At 38.9% G+C, this 23,230-nt stretch overlaps 1 protein-coding gene across 5 annotated transcripts; it reads left to right on the top strand.

The window, feature by feature from the left end:
- The first annotated feature begins 2,591 nt into the window (after positions 1-2,591).
- On the top strand, positions 2,592-20,725 carry LOC115436198 (NLR family CARD domain-containing protein 3-like). 5 transcript variants are annotated; one of them, XM_030158967.1, is made up of 12 exons: positions 2,592-2,691; positions 3,397-3,534; positions 3,738-3,857; positions 9,116-9,235; positions 10,212-10,435; positions 10,916-12,725; positions 13,357-13,527; positions 15,290-15,475; positions 15,914-16,087; positions 17,528-17,701; positions 20,088-20,261; positions 20,418-20,725. In XM_030158967.1, the coding sequence occupies exons 2-12, from the start codon at positions 3,416-3,418 to the stop codon at positions 20,425-20,427; spliced, it is 3,282 nt and encodes a 1,093-aa protein (XP_030014827.1). In that variant the 5' UTR covers positions 2,592-2,691; positions 3,397-3,415; the 3' UTR covers positions 20,428-20,725. The 5 variants fall into 5 exon arrangements, with proteins under 5 accessions (XP_030014827.1, XP_030014828.1, XP_030014829.1 ...); XM_030158968.1 differs by lacking the exon at positions 3,738-3,857; XM_030158969.1 differs by lacking the exon at positions 15,290-15,475.
- Positions 20,726-23,230: the final 2,505 nt, after the last annotated feature.

The following is a 23,230-nucleotide window of genomic DNA, read 5'->3' as shown; positions in this document are numbered from 1 at the left end:
CTTTGACATATATATATGTACCATTGCGGATGACACAGTGGTGCAGTGGATAGCACTGGTGCCTCACTGACAGAAGGTCCTGGGTTTGATTCTAACACCAGTCGATGGGGGTGGGACCTTTCTATGTGGAGTTTGCATGTTCTCCCTGTGTCTGCGTGGGTTCTCTATGGTACTCTGGCTCCTCCCACCATCCAAACACATGCACTGATAGGTTAATGGGTTAATCTAAATTGCCCATAGGTGTGAATGTGAGAGTGATAATTTGTCTCTATATATTCAGTCCTGTGATGAACTGGGGAAATGTGCAGGGTGAACCCTGCCTTCGCCCGTAAGTAGCTGGAATAGGCTCCAAGCGACCCCCGTGACCCTAGTGAGGATAAAGTGGGTTCAGAAAATGATTGAAGTGTTAGTGATTCCCGCCAAAATGTGTGCTAGTGTTTCCCGCCAAACTAATGGCGGCAAATTCAAATGGGATGCACATGTTGCAGTATTTAGTCTCTAATGTGGCTTTGAAAGGGCCAAAAGCCTTGGGGGATCCCACCAGGAAACCAGAAGGAAGAGAACTGAGGACATATTTGATAAAATGTTGGAATGGTATGAATTTTTTTTAAAAACTAGGCATTTTGGTGACCTTTAACCTCCAACATGACCTTGACATTAGACTTTTCATAGTACAAAGTACTCTTATGATACAATATGGCACTGACAAGATCATTAAATGGCCCATCATGAACATATTTATACATTGCACTGGACAAAAGAGTGGAGGAGCTGTGAAAGTTATGATTTTCAGAGTAAAAAAGTAATTTTCGGGGTGGGGGGGGTTTGGATGAAAATTTCAAAAAAATTACACAGGAGTGCTTAGAATATCTTGTTGCATCAGAAAATCAGGGCTAATGTGGTATTTGATATTAAGCCCGCCCCCCTACTTTTAACAGTCAGATTTAGGTGGAGTGATACTACCTCAATTAGACCTGAATGCGGCTGAAGGGATTTCTTTCCCATGGACTGACATTGCTAAATGATGAGTTTTATCAAAATAATGATCTCATGTAGACTGTTTAGCATTAACCCAAACTATAATGATATGGAAACGGTTACCCCGTAGGCTGTTAGTAGCCCGGATACGTTAAGGTTTTTTTTTTTTTTGGGGGGGGGGGTTTAATTTAAACATTTAACCTTTTAGCCTTCGCCCCTATGTAGATGGGATAGGCTCCAAGCGACCCCCGTGACCCTAGTGAGGATAAAGCGGGTTCAGATAATGAATGAATGAATGGATGAATTTGGTGAAGATAAGAATCCAAGCAGGATGGAGTGGTTGGAGACATGTGATAAGAGGCTTGAAGCGAAGGGAAGAAAGTGGTGAGACCAGCTATGATGTATGTTCTGGAAATGGTGACCTTCTCCAAAAAGCAGGAAGCTGAACAGGAAGTGGAAGAGATAAAAATGGGGGCAGCCATGGCTCAGGTGGTAGAGCAGGTTGTCCAATAACTGAAGGGTTGGCGGTTCGAATCCCGTTCTGTCCATGTGCTGTTGTGTCCTTGGGCAAGACACTTTACCCTCCTTGCCTCCAGTGCCACTCACACTGGTGTATGAATGCGTGTGAATGTTGGTGGTGGTCAGAGGGGCTGTTCTGTCAGTCTGCCCCAAGGCAACTGTGGTTACAGATGTAGTTTACCACCACCAGAGGGAGAATGTGAGAGCGAATGAATAATGGATCAATAATGCAAAGCGCTTTGGGTGTCTAGAAAAGCGCTATATAAAATCCAATCCATTATTATTATTATTAAACTTGTGCGATTCATATTGGGGATGAAGAAGATAGATAAGATCAGGAACACTAACACCAGAGAGACAGCTAAAGTGGGGAAACTGAAAGATGAGTTAAGGGAAGTGAGATTAGGGTATACAGATTTAACAAGAAAAGCACTTGAAGAGCGCAGACCTCCACCAAGACAGATCTGCCCCCCCGATCACCACCAAAATTGAATCATTTCTTCCTTGTGCCAGTATCAACATTTCCTGAAAATCCGTCCATAACATTTTGAGTTATCTTGCTAACAAACAAACAAGCACACATGCAAACAGACAAAGCAAAGTGATCACAATACCTCCTGGCGAAGGTAATAAAGGAAGACATAGAAGAAGTGGTAATAACAGCAGAAAACGCAGCAGTTTGCTTGTATTGTAAGAGAAAAATCCACTGTGGCGACCTCCTGATGGGAAAAGCCGAAAGGAAAAGAAGAAGTTTGGAAACTTTTCAAACCCAAACTGAATTTAAGAAAACATATGACACTGTAGAAGAAGGTCATGAAATTGTGATTGTGATGCTGTGATTTGTGCAGCACATACTAAAAGTTGTGATCATTCGTGAGCATTTTGGAGGCAGTGTTTTCTTTTCCCTTTATTGAAGAGTTATCATGTTAGCTTGTCATGAAATGTTTGTTACATTGTACACCAAATGTACCATTGAGTTGTCGATATAGAGTGATAATGTAGAGTGATAATGTTTGTTGTTGTTTGCAGCTTCTTTGAGTGTGAACACTTTCTGTGTCCACACCCAAACAGATATGGTGCCACTGGTTTGACTACTTGAAACCTGAACCTCGTTCCAAGTAATTTCTCGTCTCTGTTCTGATTTCCTGTTGTATATCTGGAAACTGAAGCTGTCAGACAAGTGGAAACATGAAGGTAAAAGTACAATATTTACTTTTGAGATGTGGTGGAGTTGAAGCATAAAGGTGAAGAAAATCCAGGAAATACTCAGATTTGTCCTTAAGTTGACATACTGGACTGCAGTAAAAGTACTGTGTTCTGTTCTGCTGCAGACGATTGTCTCTATGACTTCAGACTCTTCACACTGGAATGTCTTTAGTTTTGGATTAACCTGTCTACTCTGAAATTCATCTGCTCTATTACATTTCTACTCTACTTTTCAGTTCATTTATTATTTTTCTCTTAGTTTTATCTGTAGAGTGTGTGAAACTCCTTGAACGTCACTAATGTGAATGAGAGGTTATATTTAATGTCTGATTAATAATCTACTGTATCTGTGGTTAATAACTGACACTAACAACTCCATTAAATGACTCTGTTACATAAATAACACAGATCAGGTTTACACTCAAACATGTTTTAATGTGAGGAACACATCAGAGAAGTGAGTTACACAAATAAACCTCACAAACTCCGAAGTAAAAGGTGGTAAATAGTGTAATATTTGTATCACACCCAAACCTCGGAGCTCCCGTAAATGCAGAGGGGGTGGGGCAGCTATCAGCTCAGGTGAACCAGGTACATACCTGACATAGTTCAGTCAGTTGTTGTGTTTGTGACTGATGAACACAGTGTTTTAGTGACATGAGCTCACAGTAGTTTTACTGCTTGTCCTTTCAGACTGACTGATGTTCACAGTATGAGTCAGAGTGTGGATGAAGGGGAGGACGGAACAGAGTTATCCCATTATACAAACAGGGGTTTGTCCATAAAGGAACCTCTAGGGGGCAGTAATGAACCAGGACCCTCTGATCCACAGTGAGTCGACTGTCACACACCTTTAATATTTTACTACAGACATAACAGGACATTACGTGTCCACTTTAAAGTCCAAATGTTTCCTTCAGACAGAATAAAAACACACATCAATAATAACCAAAGGTGATAGGAAATCAAGTGTTCAGATCTTAATAACACTAACATACTGTCCAGTCCAACTGTTGTACTTGTGTTGTTTCCAGAGGTCAGTATAACAGACCCAGAGCAGAGTCTCCAGTGTCCACATGTCTGTCCATGAACAGTGACCGGTCCGTGGGACTTCCTCTAAACTTTAGTCCTGAACCTGAACCTTCAGACACAGAGTAAGAGACTGTTTCTTCTTTAAAATGATCTGCAGGACACGTTTTAGCAGTGATTTCATTTCACACCCAGAGTTTGTGACATTTAACTCATATAAAAGCTGTTTGACAGAGGCTTCGATGCAGATGGGTCAATATATGATTGAGGTATTTTTGAAGTCCGTGGGGTATATCTTGCATACATCTTTATGAAAAGTAAAAAAAATATATAACTAGAAGCACTCGGAGAGCGCAGACCTCCGCCAAGGCTGATCAGTGGCCCCCCCCCGTGGGCCCCCCCACCCCCGATCACCACCAAAATTTAATCATTTCTTCCTTATCCCATTTCCAACAAACCCTGAAAATTTCATCCAAATCTGTCCATAACTTTTTGAGTTATGTTGCACACTAACGGACAGACAAACAAACAAACAAACAGACAAACAAACCCTGGCAAAAACATAACCTCCTTGGCGGAGGTAAAAATGTTTTTTTATGTTCGTTATGATCATGTCTTTAAAAATTCCACAATTTTTTAATAATTGAAACAATCATTTATGACTTTCCCCGCCAGAGCATTTTCCAGTGAGTTGGTAGCCAGCGCCAGCCGTTTTGGTCATTTTCACTAATCTTTGGAGGCTCACTGAAAATGTTGTGTTTGGAGTATGTGAACACTGAATACATCAAAAGAAAGAACAGAACTTCAACTTTTAAACACAAAAAAACTATTTTATTCTATCTTCATTCGTTTGTGAGATATAAACATTTGAATATTGGTCATTTTCAGGAAAAAACTGAATTTTGAGCAAAAAACTGAGAAAATTGCCTTTTCTTCAAAGATGTTGATTTTCAAGATAAAACTGATTTCCTATTTACATTTTTGACTCTTTCTTATTTACCAACAGTAACACTGTCTTCAAAATCACAAAATAAAATAATAATAACCACAATAATAATAACAAACAGCTCTAAGATATCCCATCATTCCACAAAATGTTAGGGGAATCCACACCAAACTTTAGACAAAGCATCTTCTAAAGTACCAGGTTCCTTATAAACTTCACACATTTACATACATCAGTTATAAGTCTTCCACATAGTAGTTTAGCTTTTTGATATGAACACTTCCATATTCCTCATTTTCAAGAAAAAAAGAAACAAATGCTCTAAATACTGTAGATTTCTGGCCTTTCCTTGGCTGCACCACGTCCTCCTGCTGGACCACCTGCTGTGTTTGATCTGTAAATAATTATACGGACATCTAGTTATTTATCCATGTATGAATATATGTATTTATTTATTTCTTACTAAAGCCAAATAAAACAGTGTCTTACCTGTGTCCCCGCTGACATTATGGAGCTGAATCTGTTCCGTGTCCATGTCCTCCTGTGTCAGTAGCACCTGAACTTTATTTCACCAAGGCCTGCCATGACTTTGCCAAATTCTTTACAGACAAAATCCAAAATATTAGACAAGTAGCTGGTTCAACAGCAGCAGGTCCAGGACATATACTGTGTGCACCCAAAACCAGTTCAAACACCATGATGCAGTTTTATCCCATTAATAGCAAAGTTCTGGAGGACATCGTACATCAACTGAACTCCTCCTCCTGCTGTTTGGACATGCTGCCCACAGGTTTTCTTAAAAAGGTCTCAAAGATTTTGGAGTCAGATCTGTTACAGATTGTGAACTGGTCTTTAATGTCAGATGTTTTCCCAGAGCCAATGAAAACCGCTGTAATTAAACCTCTGTTAAAAAGAGACAATCTAAACAAGACACAAATGAACGACTACAGGCCGATCTCCAATCTCCCATTTTTAAGTAAGATAATTGAAAACGCTGTTTTTCATCAGCTAAATGACCGTTTAACACAACACATCTGCTCTGATGTCTTCCAGTCAGGTTTTAAACTGAGACTGTGCTGACCAAAGTGATGAATGACATCTGTTTGAATACAGACAATGGAAACATGTCATTGTTAGTTTTACTGGACCTCAGTGCTGCGTTTGATACAGTCGACCACATTATATTACTTAAACCACTGGAGAACTGGGTGGGTCTGTCTGGCCCTGTACTAAACTGGTTCAAGACATACTTAGAGAATGGGAAGTACTTTGTGTCATAAGGTAATTTTACATCTGAACAGACAAGAATCACATGTGGGGTTCCCCAAGGCTCCATCCTGGGGCTTCTTCTTTTTAACATCAACATGCTCCCACTGGCACAAGTTATAAATAACAACAATATTAGTTACCATAGCTACGCAGATGACAGACAGATCTATATCACAATGTCACCTGGAGACCAAGGCCCTGTACAGGCTCTGGGTAAATGCACTGAGGAGATTAATGACTGGATGTGCCACAACTTTCTTCAGCTGAACAAAAACAAAACTGAGGTAATTGTCTTTGGAGCCAAAGAGAAACGACTGTAGGTCACCACAGAGCTTCAGTCTGTAGACCTAAAAACCACCAACTACACCAGAAATCTGGGTGTAATGATGGACTCAGACCTAAATTTTGAAAAGCACATCAAGGCAGTCACAAAATCAGGCTACTATTACAGAACATCTCAAGGATGTCTCAGCAGGATGATCAGATGTCTCAGCAGGACCTGGAAAAACTAGTCCATGCATTCATCTTCAGTCGGCTTGATTATTGTAAGTGTAATACAGGTCTACCTAAAAAATCCATTAGACAACTGCAGCTCATTCAGAACTCTGCTGCTAGAGTCCTCACTAAGACCAGAAAAGTGGACCACATTAGTCCAACTCTGAGATCCTTCCACTGGCTGCCTGTCCATCAGAGGATAGACGTTACAGTTCTGTTGCTGGTCTTTAAAGCTCTGGATGGTTTGGGACCAAAATACATCAGTGACCTCCTGACCTAGTACAAATCCACCAGACCCCTCAGGTCATCTGGATCTTCTGGTCTTTTGTCAGTTCCCAGAGTTAGAACCAGACACGGAGAAGCTGCGTTCAGCTTCTATGCTCCACATGTCTGGAACAAACTTCCAGGAAGCCTCAGATCTGCTGAAACACTCAGTTTATTTAAATCCAGGTTAAAGACCCACCTGTTCTCAGCTGCATTTGAATAGAGTTTTTATTCATCAGTTCAGATCTGCGCTGTTTCTTTTAAGCTAAAAGTTTTTAATCTGTTTATCTGTTTTATCTATTTATCTGATTTTTTTTGTTTGTTTGTTTTTCTCATGCCTATGCTTTTTATTGTTTCCATGCTGTAATGCTTTTAATGTTTTATGTAAAGCACTTTGAACTGTCTTGTACATGAAATGAGCTATATAAATTAACCTGCCTTGCCTTGCCTTAAAGCAGAGTTGGGTTTAGTAATGAGCATATGTCCATGTCGACAATGGACTGTCTTCTGCTGTCTTTACAGACGCATTTTTGATTCTTTAAGGTCTCGCGATCTTGCTGTTCTTTTTATTTTTTTTTTTCATTTGCGTAATTAAATTATGGACAAAAAGTGTGTTGTAACACAAGTACTATTGAACATGTACCGAGTTAAATATCACTGAAAATTGATTTGTAATGCCTTACACTACTGCGTTACAGCAAAAGGTAATCTGTTACTGTAATGCATTACTTTTGTAATGCGTTACTCCCAACACTGGTTACAACACACTTTAAAGTCACAGTCAATGCCATTAAATTAGTAAAAGACAGAGGTAAGGACAAAAGGACACATGGACAAAAAGTTGTTCTAAAGTGTAAGATGTCTTTAACGTGTGTAAAAGAAAATCCACAGCAGCATCTTTACCAAGTTACAACTTGATGAAAACTCACACAAATGTGTCGTTTGAGCCTCAGAGCATTTATTTACTTATTTATTTGTTTGTTTATTTACTTATTAGGATCCAGGAGGAATTTTGTCTTGGTGTATTTCCACATCTGAGCAAATCATATCTATCAAACTTTTATATTTATTTTACATCAAAAAAACACAAGCCTGGAGTGCTGCGTGAGTATCGTTGGTCTTCTTTTCTAGCTTCTGGTGCTCATCAGTGTTGGGATCCAAATACTAGTTGTTTGTAAAAACTGAGGCACTCAGAGTAGGGCTGAAATTAAAAAGCCTTTATTTAAGCATGGCCAAACAAATAAAAACTGAGCCGACGCGTTGCGGCCTATGGGCCTTCATCAAGGCTGATATCAGCCCTGATGGGCCTATAGGCCTTCATCAGGGCTGATATCAAACCATAGGCCGCAACGTGTCGGCTCAGTTTTTATTGTTTGGCCATGCTTAAATAAAGGCTTTTTAATTTCAGCCCTACTCTGAGTGCCTCAGTTTTTAAAAACAACTATTTATTTTACATGTTATGATTCTATTGTGACTAATTATTTTTCAATAAATAGTGAAATATCAGGCTCAGTTTTTCTGATGTTTACTAGGATAAATAACATTTTTCATAAAATATGAAGTAAATCAGAGATGGTCAGTCTGAAGGCATCTGTTTATTACCTCCGCCAAGGAGGTTATGTTTTTGCCAGGGTTTGTTTGTTTGTTTGTTTGTCTGTCTGTCTGTTTGTCTGTCCGTTAGTGTGCAACGTAACTCAAAAAGTTATGGACAGATTTTGATGAAATTTTCAGGGTTTGTTGGAAATGGGATAAAGTAAAAAAGTACCAGTTGACAGGTTGTCAGAGTTAAACAAACATGAGACACTGATTCTAGTTGGACTTTATTGGTTAAACAACCGTAGAGACATAACAGGACATGATGTGTCCATTTTAAAGTCCAGATGTCTCTTTCAGACAGAATAAAAACACACATCAATAATAACCTAGAAAAGCACTCGGAGAGCGCAGACCTCCGCCAAGGCTGATTAGTGCCCCCCCCCCCCCCCCCCCCGTGGGCCCCCCCACGCCAAGGAGGTTATGTTTTTGCCAGGGTTTGTTTGTCTGTCTGTCTGTCTGTCTGTCTGTTTGTCTGTCCGTTAGTGTGCAACATAACTCAAAAAGTTATGGACAGATTTTGATGAAATTTTCTGGTCTGCGCCCCCCCCCGTGGGCCCCCCCACCCCCGATCACCACCAAAATTCAATCATTTCTTCCTTATCCCATTTCCAACAAACCCTGAAAATTTCATCCAAATCTGTCCATAACTTTTTGAGTTATGTTGCACACTAACGGACAGACAAACAGACAGACAAACAAACAAACAAACCCTGGCAAAAACATAACCTCCTTGGCGGAGGTAACAAGGTGATAGAAAATGAAGTGTTCAGATCTTAATAACACTAACATACTGTCCAATTCAACTGTTTCCAGAGATCAGTATAACAGACCCAGAGCAGAGTCTCCAGTGTCCACATGTCTGTCCATGAAGACTGACCGGTCCTTGGGACTTCCTCTAAACTTTAGTCCTGAACCTGGATCTTCAGACACAGAGTAAGAGACTGTTTCTACAGATGAGACATTATTTCTTATCTTTTGTTGACATGTATGAATTCATCTGACAGAAGAATTTTTAATCTAATTGAAGTCTTGATTCAGAGCTGCAACCATTAGTCCTAACCCTCTACGTTCATAGTTTTGTGTGTTTTTGATCATATATAGTCCTCTACTATTACTATTAATACACTTATTGCTTGTATATTGATACATTTTGCAGGTAAAATGAAATCAATTACTGTCAGTAACTGGTTCAAATAAAACTCAGGTGAGTGAGTAGAACTGACAGTTTCCAGTCCAGGTTTAGTGAAATGGTATCCTCATCTGAACTCCAGCTGCTGTGAATAAAAGATGTTTGAGACTCTGAGATTAACAACAGCCTTAAAGTCTTTTAAACACAGGAGACTCACTCACATCTGACAAAAATAAAGACGTTAAATCATGAACCAAATGTCTGTACAGGTTCAGACACTAAGAGCCTGTTTTTATGCTTAAAGTGTTTTCTTCATTTTAATGAACATTAAACACATGTTTGTGTGAGAATCAACTCCGAAACAGACCAGTAAGACCAGACCAGTTTTAGATGGGAAGTCCTCTGTGTGGTGTGTACACACTTAGAAATGCTGGGTTGTTTTCAGAACCCGACCGCTGGGTTAAGGCTGTTGGGTCACAGGTTGGGTGGGTTTGACTTAGCATGGGGTTAAAAAGAATCAACCAGTGCATTGGGCTGGACATGTGAGCTGAAAGCTGCCATTTTCATACAGACTGTGAGTTGAAGCAGCTCAGTGGTTTACACTGGCACTACTCAGCAGCAAGATCCTGGGTCTGATCCCCAACCAGACCAGGTCCTTGACCCAGCACAGAGATACAGAAATGAGCCGACAGAGTTCAGAGTGTAGATCTGATCCTTTGAACAGCTGATCTGAAAGAACATTTAAGAAACTTCTTCTAAACAATGTGTTGATGTCCACAGAAAGACGGAGAGGACTCATGTTCCTGAGGTGGACCCACCGTCCTGTTCTTTGTGTCAGAAGGTCCTGAATGATACAGTCCAGACCAGCTGTGGACACTGGTTCTGCAGACAGTGCATCACTTCATACTGGAACCAGTCTGGTTCATTAGGAGACTCCTCCTGTCCCCGGTGTGAAGAAACATCCGGAACAAGAGCTGACCTGCAGATCCACAGCACTGTACAAAGTAAGACTGGACATCTGTCTGAACATGTCTGCAGTTCACTAAACATAACATGTGTTCAACTGTCACTTAATGTGCATCATAACAAATAACATTTGAACTGCATTAGACTGAACTACATTTTTTATCGTATGTTGGAAATTATCAACAGAAACATCAATTTTATTTCACATTGATCAAATAATGTTTTACAGTGGATGATGGTTTAAGAAAGTAAATCACTGATTCTCTGTAAATTCAATCACATTATGAAGTATTTGGTCAGTGACAGTCATCTTGTCTGTGTTGTTAGAACTGCTTCGGAATTATTCCTGTTTGTCTAAATTAGATCCATGTGTGATCAGTGGTTCCGTAATAACAGCTCTAGGGTTTGTCATTTGGAAACTGTTGTCAATATGAAATAGTATTAACATTCACTGACAGATGATAACAGATATTTTTACCCAACTGTGTTTATTTAAAGTGCTTTTTGTCTGGTTGTAGTTGAATATAAACTCAGTCTGAGGAGCAGATGTGAATGTGTGACTGAAGGAACTGATGAAACAGGAAGTAGAACCTGTCTAAACCGGATCTACACTGACCTCTACATCACAGAGGGACAGAGTGAAGACGTTAATACCCAACATGAGGTGAGGACGCTGGAGACAGTTTCCAAGAAGATCATCCTAGAAAGTCCAATCAGGTGTCAGGACATCTTCAAAGCCTTACCCGACCAGCAGAAACCCATCAGAGTGGTTCTGACCAACGGTGTAGCTGGAGTTGGAAAAACCTTCTCAGTGCTGAAGTTCACTCTGGACTGGGCAGAGGGTTTAGAAAACCAGGACGTCAGTCTGGTGGTTCTGCTTTCATTCAGAGAGCTGAACCTGGTCAGAGATGAGCAGTACAGTCTGCTGACGTTGCTTCATGTTTTCTATCCAACATTACAGAAGGTCACAGCAGAGCAGATCACTGTCTGCAAACTTCTGTTCATCTTCGACGGCCTGGATGAAAGCAGACTTTCACTGGATTTCCACAACTGTGAGGTTCTTTCAGATGTCACTCAGAAGTCATCAGTCAACATACTATTGACCAACCTCATCAAGGGGAACCTGCTTCCATCAGCTCTCATCTGGATAACATCTAGACCTGCAGCAGCCAATCAGATTCCTCCTTCATGTGTCGACAGGGTAACAGAGGTCCAAGGCTTCACCACTGATGACCAGAAGGAGGAGTACTTCAAGAAGAGATCCTCTGATGAAGATCTGTCCAACAAAATGATCTCACACATAAAGACATCCAGGAGCCTCCACATCATGTGTCAAATCCCAGTTTTCAGCTGGATCAGTTCTACAGTTCTGGAACACATGTTGACTTCAGACCAGAGAGAAGAGCTGCCCAAGACCCTGACAGACCTGTACTCACACTTCATCGTGGTCCAGACAAAGAGGAAGAAGAATAAGTACAAAAAAGAACATGAAAAAAGATCAGGGGAGCTGACAAAGGCAGACATGAAAGTCCTTCTAAAGTTGGGGAGGCTGGCATTTGAACAACTGGAGAAAAGAAACATGATGTTCTACCAAGAAGACCTGGATCAGTGTGGTCTGGACGTCACAGAGGCCTTGGTGTACTCAGGAGTTTGTACAGAGATCTTCAAAAGAGAGACTGTGATCTTCCAGAAAACAGTCTACTGCTTTGTTCATCTGAGTGTTCAGGAGTTTCTGGCTGCGGTCTACATCTACCATTGTTACACCAACAACAAGACAGAGGTTCTGAAGAGGTTTCTGGGAGACCAGGACAAGGAGTCCGAATCACTTTTCATGAAAATGTTCAGGTATTTCACAGTCAGTGACAGCCTGGATGTTTTCCTCAGAAAAGTCATGAAGAAATCCCTGAAGAGTGAGAACGGACACCTGGATCTGTTTGTTCGTTTCCTTCATGGCCTCTGTCTGGAGTCCAACCACAGACTTTTAGGAGGTCTGCTTGGTCAAAAAGAGAACAGTCCAGAGAGCATCCATGAAGTCATCAAGAACCTGAAGGAGATGAACACTGAGGATATCTGTCCTGACAGAAGCATCAACATCTTCCACTGTCTGACAGAGATGAAGGACCAAACAGTCCATCAGGAGATCCAACAGTTCCTTAAGTCAAAGAACAGATCACTGAAGAAACTCTCTGAAATCCAGTGTTCAGCTCTGGCCTACATGTTGCAGATGTCAGAGGAGGTTCTGGATGAGCTGGACCTGAAGAAGTACAACACATCAGATGAAGGAAGACAGAGACTGATCCCAGCTGTGAGGAACTGCAGAAAGGCTGTGTAAGTACTGATGCGAATATGAACAGTATTAATCATAGACTGAATATAAAGATGGATCACATGACGCTCTGTCTTCTGTTTATGTAAAAGTGAAATATGGGAACTGCCATGATGGTTGTAGGATCAGAGTCAACAGAGTAGAGACACTGGGATGTGAGGTCCACCCACCAGACGACTGATTGGTTTCTGCTTGTGTTTCTGAGGGATTCTTGACAGTGATTGGTCATTGAAGCAGTTGATCACCCATTTTAAGATCACCATTTAACTTATTCAAATCAAAATAATTAGTTAAATGATTTCTTTAATAAATATCAGCCTAATGAACATTTAATGGTTGTATACTTTGACTTTGTAGTTTGTCTGAAGTCCTATAGAAAAAGAACAGTATGAACTATACTACATCCAGCCACTAGGGGGAGATCTAGGGTGTTTGGTGTTATTGTTTGGAAGCTGTCATTACATCTGTCTTTTATACACATCTATTTTATTGATCTGGTTTTCTTGTCTTTTTTTAAACCTTAGAATTGTTCACAAAACTGGTGTCATACAACACCATATCCTGACCTTGGTAAGACTCAGATGTTCAATAAATGTGTTAATAATTAATTTCATGTAAATTCTGTATTTATAGACTTTCTAACTGTGGATTCTCAGAGACTCACTGTGAAGTTGTGACCTCAGCTCTGAAGTCTAATCCTTCACATCTGAGACTGTTGGATCTGAGTCACAACAACCTACAGGATTCAGGAGTGAAACTGGCGTCTGGACTGGAGAGTCCAAACTGCAGACTGGAAACTCTGTGGTTAGTTCACTGACTGTCTGCTGTTTAGTGCAAACAGATCCATCAGTTTTCTAAACCGCTCATTTCTCTTGAGGGTCATGGGGATGCCAGAGGTTATCCTGCTTACCTATAGATGAAGGCGGGGTCCACCCTGTTCACTGCAGTACTGTCACAGACGTACAACCATTCATTCTCACATTCACACCTATGAGTGATTTACATTTTCCCATTTAAACTATGAAGAAGGAGGATTTTAGGAACCTGGAGAACCCAGAGAGAACCCATGCAGACAGGGGGAGAGCATGCACAGCTCACACACAAAGGTACACACAGTTGGTGCTGGAATCAACCTTCTTGCTGAGAAGCCATAGTGCTAATTACTGTACCACCATGTGGTCCAGTGAAACAACAGCTGTTCCTTATCTGATCTCATACAATGAAAAGTTGAATTTAAAGCCTACATTGAAAGAGATGTCTTTAAAAAATACTTCAAATATTTTATATATAAGATTCACACACATTTGCATGATCAGATGTCTGAGAATTCAACAACAAAACCTTTGTCATACAAACCCATCATCATTCTCTATTTTACATCGTGAAGTTGAAGATGTTCTTTTTAATACAATAAAGTAAAAGCACCACGATGAAATCCCAAATACTGATAAAAATAAGATAACGCAAAATAAAAAAAATAATATAACACCAAGGATAGCTTTCATCAAATGTTTGTTCTTGAGTTTAGTAATATTCCATTTCAGACCTTTTCAGCTCTGATCAGAGGATTTAACATTCAACAAGAACATCATCTTCTAATATTTAATAAAAGTACATATTACATAGAGTGAAACCCACAGATCACCATATTGGTTGATTTTAAATATTTGTATCAAACTGAATCATGAATTGTTTCATTTATGGACTGAGTTATAAATCTAAGAACACTGACAGTTACAATTTTCCTACACAATAAGTAGTATGACTTCTTACCTTTTAATTACATTTTACTTGTAATGGGAACGACTTCAGGAATCTAGTATTTTTACTTTACATATTGTAGATCGTAAAATAAATAGTGCTGTCTAACGATTAAAAGTTTTAATCAGATTAATCACAGGGTTGCTGTGGATTAGTTTAGATTAATCAAATTAAATATCATTTATTTTTTAATCTGTATTAATCGTGTTTCATTTTGCATGAACAGACTCAAGAAAAAAGGGAGTATATTTGTACTAAACATCTTTGTCACAAGTTGGGATTCTGTTTTCCGAAGTGTTAGCAGAATCCCCAACTAACGTATGCTTGGCGTAAATGTGGTATTTGAAGCTGGAAGTGCTTCGGTGAATATTAATCTCCTTCCTGCAGAGTGTGTCTAATACTTTCTGTGGGTCGAATGTTCCGTCTTGGTTTTTTTTGTCCTCATATTTCCATCCAGAGGGCCAACGTGCGGTTTAGTGTCTTCCATGTTTATGGGTTGGTTCTGCTGGTTCTGCTCTTCCATCTTTATGGGTTGGTTCTGCTGCCTGTCACTACTGGATCAACTGACTGTTTGTTCATGTGTGTTAACGCTAACTCTACTGGACAAACTGACCCAAATGTGTTGGAGGAGACGTTCACAGTCATTGTGCTGCAGATGGGTTAATGATGTTAAAATTTGTAATCAGATTAATCATGATGATGGATCAATCCGCATTAATGGGTTAATTTTGACAGACCTAAAAATAAATAAATAAAATGTGTCTCATTAATGGATTTTAATTTACATGATTTATTCTATATTCAGGTTGTGGGGCTGCACTTTGTCAGAGATCAGCTGTTCTTCTCTGGCCTCAGCTCTGAAGTCCAATCCATTCTATCTGATGTCGCTGAATCTGAGTGGAAACAACCTCCAGGATTCATCAGTGAAGGAGCTGTGTGATTTCCTGCAGAGTCCATACTGTAAACTACAGCATCTACAGGTCAACTACAGGTCAGTTCACTGTTACTGTTAGAGTTTATATGTTTCATTATCTGTACACATACTTAAAGGTTTTGTCTTTTATTCTACAATGTAACATTGAACAAGTGTGTTTTACAGTGATTTGAGTAATTTGTATTTTTTCTTTGTACTTTGAGGGACAGTTGTCTAATCACAAACAGCATCTGTTATAGTTAAAGCAGGAGGAGTCACTGGGGGAAGTTTAAAGGGTTTAGTTGGTTGAAGGTTATTTTACATCAAATGTTAACTGATGTGTTCAGGTGTGTGTTTGTAGAAGACATTGACTCTGTAGACATGGAACTGAAACAAATGTGAAAGTGATTGGACATAAATGTAAAGTTCAATAGAGTTAAGTCACAAATTAAAACCTAAACACATCTGACTGGATCATGAATACATTTTAATTGACATGATTTATTCTTTATTCAGGTTGAGTAAATGCAGTTTGTCAGAGATCAGCTGTTCTTCTCTGGCCACAGCTCTGAAGTCCAATCCATTCCATCTGATAGAACTGAGTCTGAATGGAAACAACCTCCAGGATTCATCAGTGAAGGAGCTGTGTGATTTCCTGCAGAGTCCACATTGTCAATTACAGCATTTGTGGTCAGTTCAGTGTTACTGTTACAGAGTTTATATGTTTTACTAACGGCAGAACCTCATCAGAGATGAGAACAAATATATGAAAGATCTTGTTACAATAAAAAGGAAAAAAAAAAAAAAAACTTTTCATAAGACACATCAAAATGAAATCCAAAATACCTGTATTGTATTTTATTTAAAAATAATAATAATATAAATTTGTACGTTGAAATGAGCAGAAACATAAACAATGTGTGTGTGTTTATGGATGCACTGACAGACACTGAAAATGGAATTATCTGAAATATAATGATGTACATTTGATAAGAATACACTCCATCAGTACAATAGAGCCATGACAGATTCATCAGTATCTAAACACAATGAATGTAAAGAAACCGAAGAACACCAAGAACAGGAAGACACTGGTATTAAAATGTTCACCAGCTTTATCCAGGCAACAGCTGAACATGGAGGAAGAGTTTACTTTGTGTTCACAACAAATAAAGAATAAAGACATTGTAAAATACTGCATCTGTTAAAACAGACACGATTATCATAAAGTTGAAATTGTAAAAAATGAACTGAATCTAAAGCTGTAAAACTGCTTTTTTAGACACATGATTGACAAAAGATAAAATAAGACAGAAAATATAAAGAGAGTAAAATAGCATGAGCCAAAATGATAGAGGTGAAAGTTACAAACTATGTCCAAATTACAAGTAAGTCTGGAGTGTTAACCTTTATGTCTGTAGAACGTCTGAAGGTTCTATGATGAAATTCACACAAGTCAAGTCATTGTTCAGGTCAAGAAAGTGACGAGTCCAGTCATATGAGTCTGATAATCTGTCCTACATGAAAAGTTGAGCCATTAATTACAAACCTCACAAATGAACAACTACAGAGATGAGAGTTCTGAACTGAAACTATAGATGTATAGGTCTAAAGACCTAAAAGAAAACAAGTCATAGTTTCAGTGTTTGATCACTCAAATAAACATATCAGAGATAAAGTGAATATTAAGCTTAAACCTTTCCATCAGTGACAGTGGTGGAATAATGATCTCCATTTACTGCAGGACAGTACTTCAGCTCTAATGTCAAAGCTTTATACTTCTGTTGATGTAATAGAGAACATCATCCACTTCTGTTTTCATTTCTATCACATCAAACCATGAAAACATATTCCAACTATTCCAACAGTTTTCCAGTCACTAAATACTGAGATTAATGTTAATAATAAGGAAGTATTTCCTCTAGTTTATGCAGATTTACACACATGTATAAATAATGTGTAAATATTGCACTCTTTACTGTTTACATTTGTCTGACAGTTTTGACGTTTGAGTTTACACATATAAATCTGAAAAAAAAAAAGAAAAAGTCTAAAACATGTGATTGAACCCTAAACATTTATAACTGGATCCTTAATGGATTTAATCTACATCATTGACTCTTTCTTCAGGATGTGGAGATGCAGTTTATCAGTGATCAGCTGTTCTTCTCTGGCCTCAGGGCTGAAATCCAATCCCTCACATCTGATAACCCTGGGTCTGGGTGAAAACAAGCTGAAGGATTCAGGAGTGAAAGAGCTGTGTGAAGTCCTGCAGAGTCCACATTGTAAACTGAAGAGTCTGAGGTCAGTTCGTAATGTTGTTTTACAGTTGCAAGAAAAGTTCTGTGAACCATTTGAAATGTTATAGTTTTCTACATGAATTGATCATAAAATATGATGTAATCTACATGTAAGTCACAAGTACAGACAAATACAATGTGTTTAACCAAATACCACAGAAACACTAATAATATGTCATGTCTTTATTGAGCACAACTATTAAACACCCACAGTGAATGTAATGATTGAACCTCCTTTTGCAGCAATAACCTTAGACAAGTGTTTTTGGGAGATGCTGATCTGACCTGCACAATGTCCAGTGACATTTCTGATCATTCTTTCTGACAGAACTGCATCAGCTCAGCTATATTCTTAGGATGTCTGGTGTAAATGGCTCTGGTTTGTTCAGTCCACAGCGTCTCTGTTGGATTCAGGTCTGGGCTCTGACTGGCTCTTTCCAAAAGGGGATTTTTCTGTTTCTGAAGCCACTCTAGTCACTTTACTTCTATGTTTATATGTTGATAAACTCATTTGTGACCGAAGGGTTGCCGGTTTGATTCCCTGGACTGGCTGAGTGTTGTTGGCTGATGTGCCCTTGAGCAAGGCACTTAACCCCCCCATTTGCTCTGTGGGTGCCTGATATGGTGATATGGCCCACTGCTCCAAGCATGCAATGAATGTGATGCATGATCTAGTGATGAGTTAAAGGCAGAATGTTTACATGTGTGACAAACTACTACTGACAAAATAAAGATTCTATTATAATAATAATAATAATAAGGCATTCAAGGCAGCCAAAGCACTTTACATTACTGATCCATTATTCATTTGCTCTCACATTCTCTCTCTGGTGGTGGTAAACTACATTTGGATCCACAGCTGCTGTGGAAGCATGGCTGCCAATTTGTACCCAACAGCCCCTCCATATGCATTCATGCACCAGTGTGAGTGACACTGGAGGCAAGGAGGGTGAAGTGTCTTCCCCAAGGACACAACAGCACATGATTCGGGATTCGAACCGACAACCTTTCAGTTATCTGACGACCCGTTGTACCTTCTGAGCCATGGCCACCCCTATTCTATTCTATTCTATTCTATTCTATTCTATTCTATTCTATTCTATTCTATTCTATTCTATTCCATGATGTCATGTGGTCCAGGCCCTGATGCAGAACAGCCCCAGATCATGACGCTCCTCCACCATACTTCACCGTGTGGATGAAGTTCTAGGTTTCTGTCAAACCTAGTGCTGTGTGTTCTTCCCAAACAGTTCCAGTTCCATCAGTCTAAACATGTTTCCATTAATGCTGTATAGTGTTAAAGTGCTCTTTGGTCACTTTTACACATGCACTGATGCTTGTTGTAAAACAGCATCTTCCTCTGTGGTGTCATGCACTGGACATGTGTCTGTTCTATCTCTGATGTGGAATAGACTCATGAGCACAGATGTTAATGTCTTCCAATGAGTCGTTCAAGCCTTCAGCTGTTACTCCGTGGTTCTTTTTTTTCCCACTCATCGTTGTGTCCTTGCAGTCAGGTTTGCTGGGTGTTCACTTTTAAGGAGAGTAGCTACAGAATTAAATCCATTCCATATGTGGACAGTTGGTCTAACTTAGTCTGGTGAATCCTTAAAGTCTTTGAGATTATTCTCAATAAAGACATGATTTAACAGCAGCATCTTGAAACACCTCCACTGCTTCTCCCAGGTTTCTGGTTTGTCCTTTTGGATCTTGTATTTCTGCATAAAAGGCAGGAAGTGGAAGAGGAAACCAGGCAGAAGAGGGAGCCCCATTCACTCACATGCAAATCAGCAACTCTTGATTGAAGGTCTTCTGAGATCTTTGTTGTGAAATATGGTTGACATGAGCAGATGCTTTTTGTGAACATCCAACTCCAGAGGTTTGAGTGTTTTTATAAGTCAAAGTCAAAGCTCAGATCTGCTTTCATTGATTACAATTCATATTTACAGTTCTTGACTCCAATGATCCTCTAACAGCGTAAGCCTCATTGTCTCTTTTTAGAGTCATTAGTTTAAGGGTTCACTTCCTTTTTCCAGCACCACTGTGAGGGTTTAAGAGCTGTGCACAATTACGATATGAAATATTATAATTATTTGTGTGGTTTTGGGTTAAACACATTCTGGTTGTCTATACTGGTGATTTAGATGCAGATCACAATTTATGACCAATTCATGCAGAAAATTTTGAGGGTTCACAAAGTTTTCATAACACTTTATAGTTTACACGATTTAATGTTTTTTGTGATTTTTTGCAGGTACACAAATTACAGTCAATAATTTGGCTGACTGGTTGAAATGAATGTTAAATGTTTCTCATTCACATTGAAAACCTAAATATATTTGGCTGAAATGTTAATTAATTTTATTCTCCATCATTTATTCTTTATTCAGATTGTATAAATGCAGTTTGTCAAAAATCAGCTGTTCTTATCTGGCGGCAGCTCTGAAGTCCAATCCCTCACATCTGATAGAACTCAACTTAAGTCTGAACAACCTGAAGGATTCAGACGTTAAAGAACTGGAGGACCTTGTTCAGAGTCCACACTGTAAACTGGAGAAACTGGAGTAAGTAATGTCAGTTTGTGCTGGTTTGGTGAACACCTCCATGATTAGAAGTCTGTTTGATAATTTTTGTTGATTCCTCTGTCGTTTGAATAAATTAAGAAAAGTCTCAGTAAACATTTATTTCTGATCTCCGTTTGTATTTTCTTCTTTCTTCAGATGGAAGTGATCTCTGTAACAGTCACTGTGATCAGGACTGTGTGAAGATCAGCTGAGTCCAGATGATCTACAGATATTAAAACAGCAGCAGATCCTCATTTCATTCTCCTCCTCTCAGTTCTCAAATTGTAGCTCCTCAGGTCCTCTCTTTGCCCCTCCCTCTGGTGATGTCAGAGAAGGCAAGGCAGACTTCCTGTAGCTCCGCCTCCTTGGTCCACCATGTGATTTTAAAGGAAGTGAAACATCCTTCCAGATGATTCACTGAGATGGATTAATGAGTAACCATGAAGCACCGAGGAGTTGAGGAGCTGAAAAATAAGGACCTGAGAAGAGGTTTTTCATTTGATGTACAGTCAGTGAACCAGTGTGTTCTGTGGATGTCACTGAGTTATTTTGTGCTGCCACCCTGTGGACTAATGGAGAAATACACTTTATACCTGAAAACTTTACCTTTTATCAGGCAAGTGACTATTTTTGGTCATTTCCACATATATTACAAGACAGTGACAGCAGCAGTTCCAGTGAGGACAGTGAGTCCACAATCTGAGGTCCAATGTGGTCTCCAGGGTCTGTAAGGTCCACCTGTGCATGAACAGTGAGTGTACCTGCTTTGTTTGGTTCCATGAAGTTATGGTACTAATGTAAGGACTGATGTTCAAAGGGATCATGTGGATGTGGACAGGGTCTGGATCAGCACGCATGTTGTTGTGATGTTCTAGTGTCTTAAAATACATGTTCCTTTTACTTTAAATGTGTTTTTCTTTTCCATTTACTTTTTTTTGCAACTTACAGGTAAGGAACCCAATATGTTAAATTCATTAACCTTGATTTTCTACATAACAAAAATTTTTTTTTAAATTTCTTAAAAGTAATAAAGTCTTGTTAGGTTCTCCAATAACACACCATGGTTGAAATTTTGAATTTCAGAGTATTTCTATGAGTGTTCTATAAAAAGTTAATAGGCGACATCAACAGTTATTACTTTATTTTATGTCTGTTTTTCATTATATTCCATTTCAATCTTTGTCTTTATGTTTCGATGTGTCCGTTTATCTATGTCATTACATTCAGTTCAGACAAATCCAAATGAAATGGATTAATTCAGAAGACATTCTCATGTATTTCATGTCTTACTTTAGTAGAAGGACAGGTTTTTGGTCACCGTAAAAACTATGACAGATGAGACTCGGGGCTGGTTAATAGTGAAAAAGTCAGAGCCATAGAGAGAGAGAGTTGTGACGTGTTTTAATGTGGCTGCTATGTTGATCATGTGTTTCATGTAAGCCTCAATAGTTCCAAACAAACCGGACAGGCAGCAGTGAGTGTGTTATTACAGGTAAATATCCAAATAAATCACACACAGGTCTATTTCCACCCGTTGTGTCACTACTGTATGTATGTTTGTGTCAGCTGTGCTTTTGAGTAGTGGGGTTGACCACTGAAAGGACTGACTTTATTACTTTGAAAAGTTTTAGATTTAGTATTAGGTTTACAGAATGAGCGCAGGACAAATAAAACTCCTTACAGGCATCACATGCCATTATGAAACATTAATAAATTACAAATAGAATAAAATAAGTGTCAAAGTGGACAAATATTTGTACCCACAGTAAATGACACTAATGATCACATGACCTCAGCTGACAAAGTGAACCCAACACCACCAGGTTCAGCAAAACAAATAAAACAAAACCCACTGAGAACCACATTTGGACTAACGTTACCTTATCTTAGAAACTCCATAATTTGTGGTTATAGTGGTTACATCTCAACAGCTGGCCAAGTCAAACTAGCTGACTATCGGCTACAGCTAAAAATCCAACATAATGATTGTTTAAGATATAAGTTTATACAAATACATACCAAAAAAAACAGAATTAACAACAGAAATGTCACTAATACAGGAAAGACATTTGATAATTTGAAACATCACAATATCTTATTAACTTTCCACTGGAGTTGCTAGATCAGTAGAAATAGAAAGGAATGTGTTCTGACGCCGCCATACTCAACCCGGAAGTAGTGTAGAAGCCAATAATGTAAGAACAACCGGTAACATAATAACGGCCGATAACGTAATAAATTTGCCATGTTTAAAATGTAATAGGCCAAACACGTAATCTCTGGCCAATAACGTAATGAAAGTCCTGAACCAATAATGTAATAGCTTTTGGCCAGTAATGTTATAACTTACTACATTATTGACTCAGTAATTACATTTGCAAAGAATTTTTCTTTACCAGGCCAATAACGTAATAACCAGCCAATAAGTTATAACGTTATTGGTCAAAAGTTATTAAGTTATCGGTGCAAGACTTTTATTATGTTGTTGGCCAGATATTATGTTACTGGCTTATTACATTTTAAAAATGGCGAATTTATTACATTATTGGCCGTTATTACGTTATCGGCTGTTATTACATTATTGGCTTCTACAAATAGGTCCATATTTCGTCCGCCATTTTGTGCACTGGGAGTCTACGGAAGTTCACTCTGTTTTCTCTACCACTCTGGAAGAAGTTACAGTTTCTGCTTCAGGTATGAAAGTGGTCAGGGATTCAACTTTCACCTACAAACCAGTGCTTGGCCAAAAGTTATTACGTTATCGGTGCAAGACTTTTATTATGTTGTTGGCCTGATATTACGTTATTAGCCTATTACATTTTAAAAATGGCAAATTTATTACGTTATCGACTGTTACTACATTATTGGCCTCTACAAACCCCATCAGGTCTGAAACAGTCTTTGCAGTTCCAGAAAATGTTGAAATTATCAGTGAAGTTGATCCCATGAGTGGGGCACACAGATGCCAG

This window comes from Sphaeramia orbicularis, chromosome 16 (assembly GCF_902148855.1).
Source record: "Sphaeramia orbicularis chromosome 16, fSphaOr1.1, whole genome shotgun sequence".
In the NCBI taxonomy this organism is placed as follows: domain Eukaryota; kingdom Metazoa; phylum Chordata; class Actinopteri; order Kurtiformes; family Apogonidae; genus Sphaeramia; species Sphaeramia orbicularis.
The sequence above is the reverse complement of the archived record's forward strand: the minus strand, read 5'-3'. Positions and strand labels throughout refer to the sequence as shown.

Coding starts and splice junctions, on each gene's coding strand:
- LOC115436198 (XM_030158967.1), top strand. CDS start 3,416: ATGAGTCAGAGTGTGGATGAAGGGGAGGACGGAACAGAGTTATCCCAT. Junction 12,726..13,356: donor AGGAACTGCAGAAAGGCTGT/GTAAGTACTGAT, acceptor CTGTATTTATAG/ACTTTCTAACTGTGGATTCT. Junction 17,702..20,087: donor TGTAAACTGAAGAGTCTGAG/GTCAGTTCGTAA, acceptor TTCTTTATTCAG/ATTGTATAAATGCAGTTTGT.